General features: G+C 46.3%; 1 protein-coding gene across 1 annotated transcript in view; it reads left to right on the forward strand.

Moving 5' to 3' along the window:
- The first annotated feature begins 220 nt into the window (after window positions 1–220).
- The window catches only part of LOC119104154 (basement membrane-specific heparan sulfate proteoglycan core protein), a 35,242-nt gene continuing 34,823 nt past the window's right edge, over window positions 221–639 (forward strand). The window contains exon 1 of the mRNA XM_037227837.1: window positions 221–225. Coding sequence (XP_037083732.1) covers window positions 221–225 — 5 coding nt within the window. The remainder of the gene's footprint in view (window positions 226–639) is intronic.

Genomic DNA, 639 nt, shown 5'->3' on the forward strand with positions numbered 1-639 from the left:
GGTTTTCTCTGATGCATGTCTCGGTTAAGATGGCAGCATACCGAGCATTTGTGTTTTTTCTCACATTTTTTTTCTAGTCTCCGTAATATCTTGCCTAGTTGTGAACGGAGTTATATAACGGGAGATATGTGTCGACAGAATTAGAGTGCGAATGTGTGAATTCATATCACGTAACGCCTAGAAATATGTGGTTGATGGTGACATCCCTTCTGCATGTGTCATGTCGTACGCATGTTGTAAGTACCTACTCTCGCTGCCTTACACACTATCTTATTGCTGCATTGGATATCAGCAATGGTGTTGCGTGAAAAGATGATCCTTAGTTTGTCGACAATTGCAACCACGTGTGGCAAGAATGTGTGCTTGCTTTCATACTCATTCGTTCCTTGTTTCATCTCACACTTAGCCCGCCCCCGAAAACCAACTCCCACGCGACAAGTCGCTATCTGTCTGGGGTCTAGTGCTAGACGACTACGGCGCTTGAGAAACTCAAAGCGGGAAACGTCCCCGTCCGACCAATTATGAATTCCATTACAGCATTTTCATCCACGTGCCCAACTTTACGCGTTTGACAACAGGCAGGCTGGCGCGAATGAAAATAGCACGAACGATCAGCTGATCGGCCAAGGCAGCCATGGC

This window comes from Pollicipes pollicipes, unplaced genomic scaffold, assembly GCF_011947565.3.
Source record: "Pollicipes pollicipes isolate AB1234 unplaced genomic scaffold, Ppol_2.1 Scaffold_5925;HRSCAF=7027_pilon_pilon_pilon, whole genome shotgun sequence".
Taxonomy (NCBI): domain Eukaryota; kingdom Metazoa; phylum Arthropoda; class Thecostraca; order Pollicipedomorpha; family Pollicipedidae; genus Pollicipes; species Pollicipes pollicipes.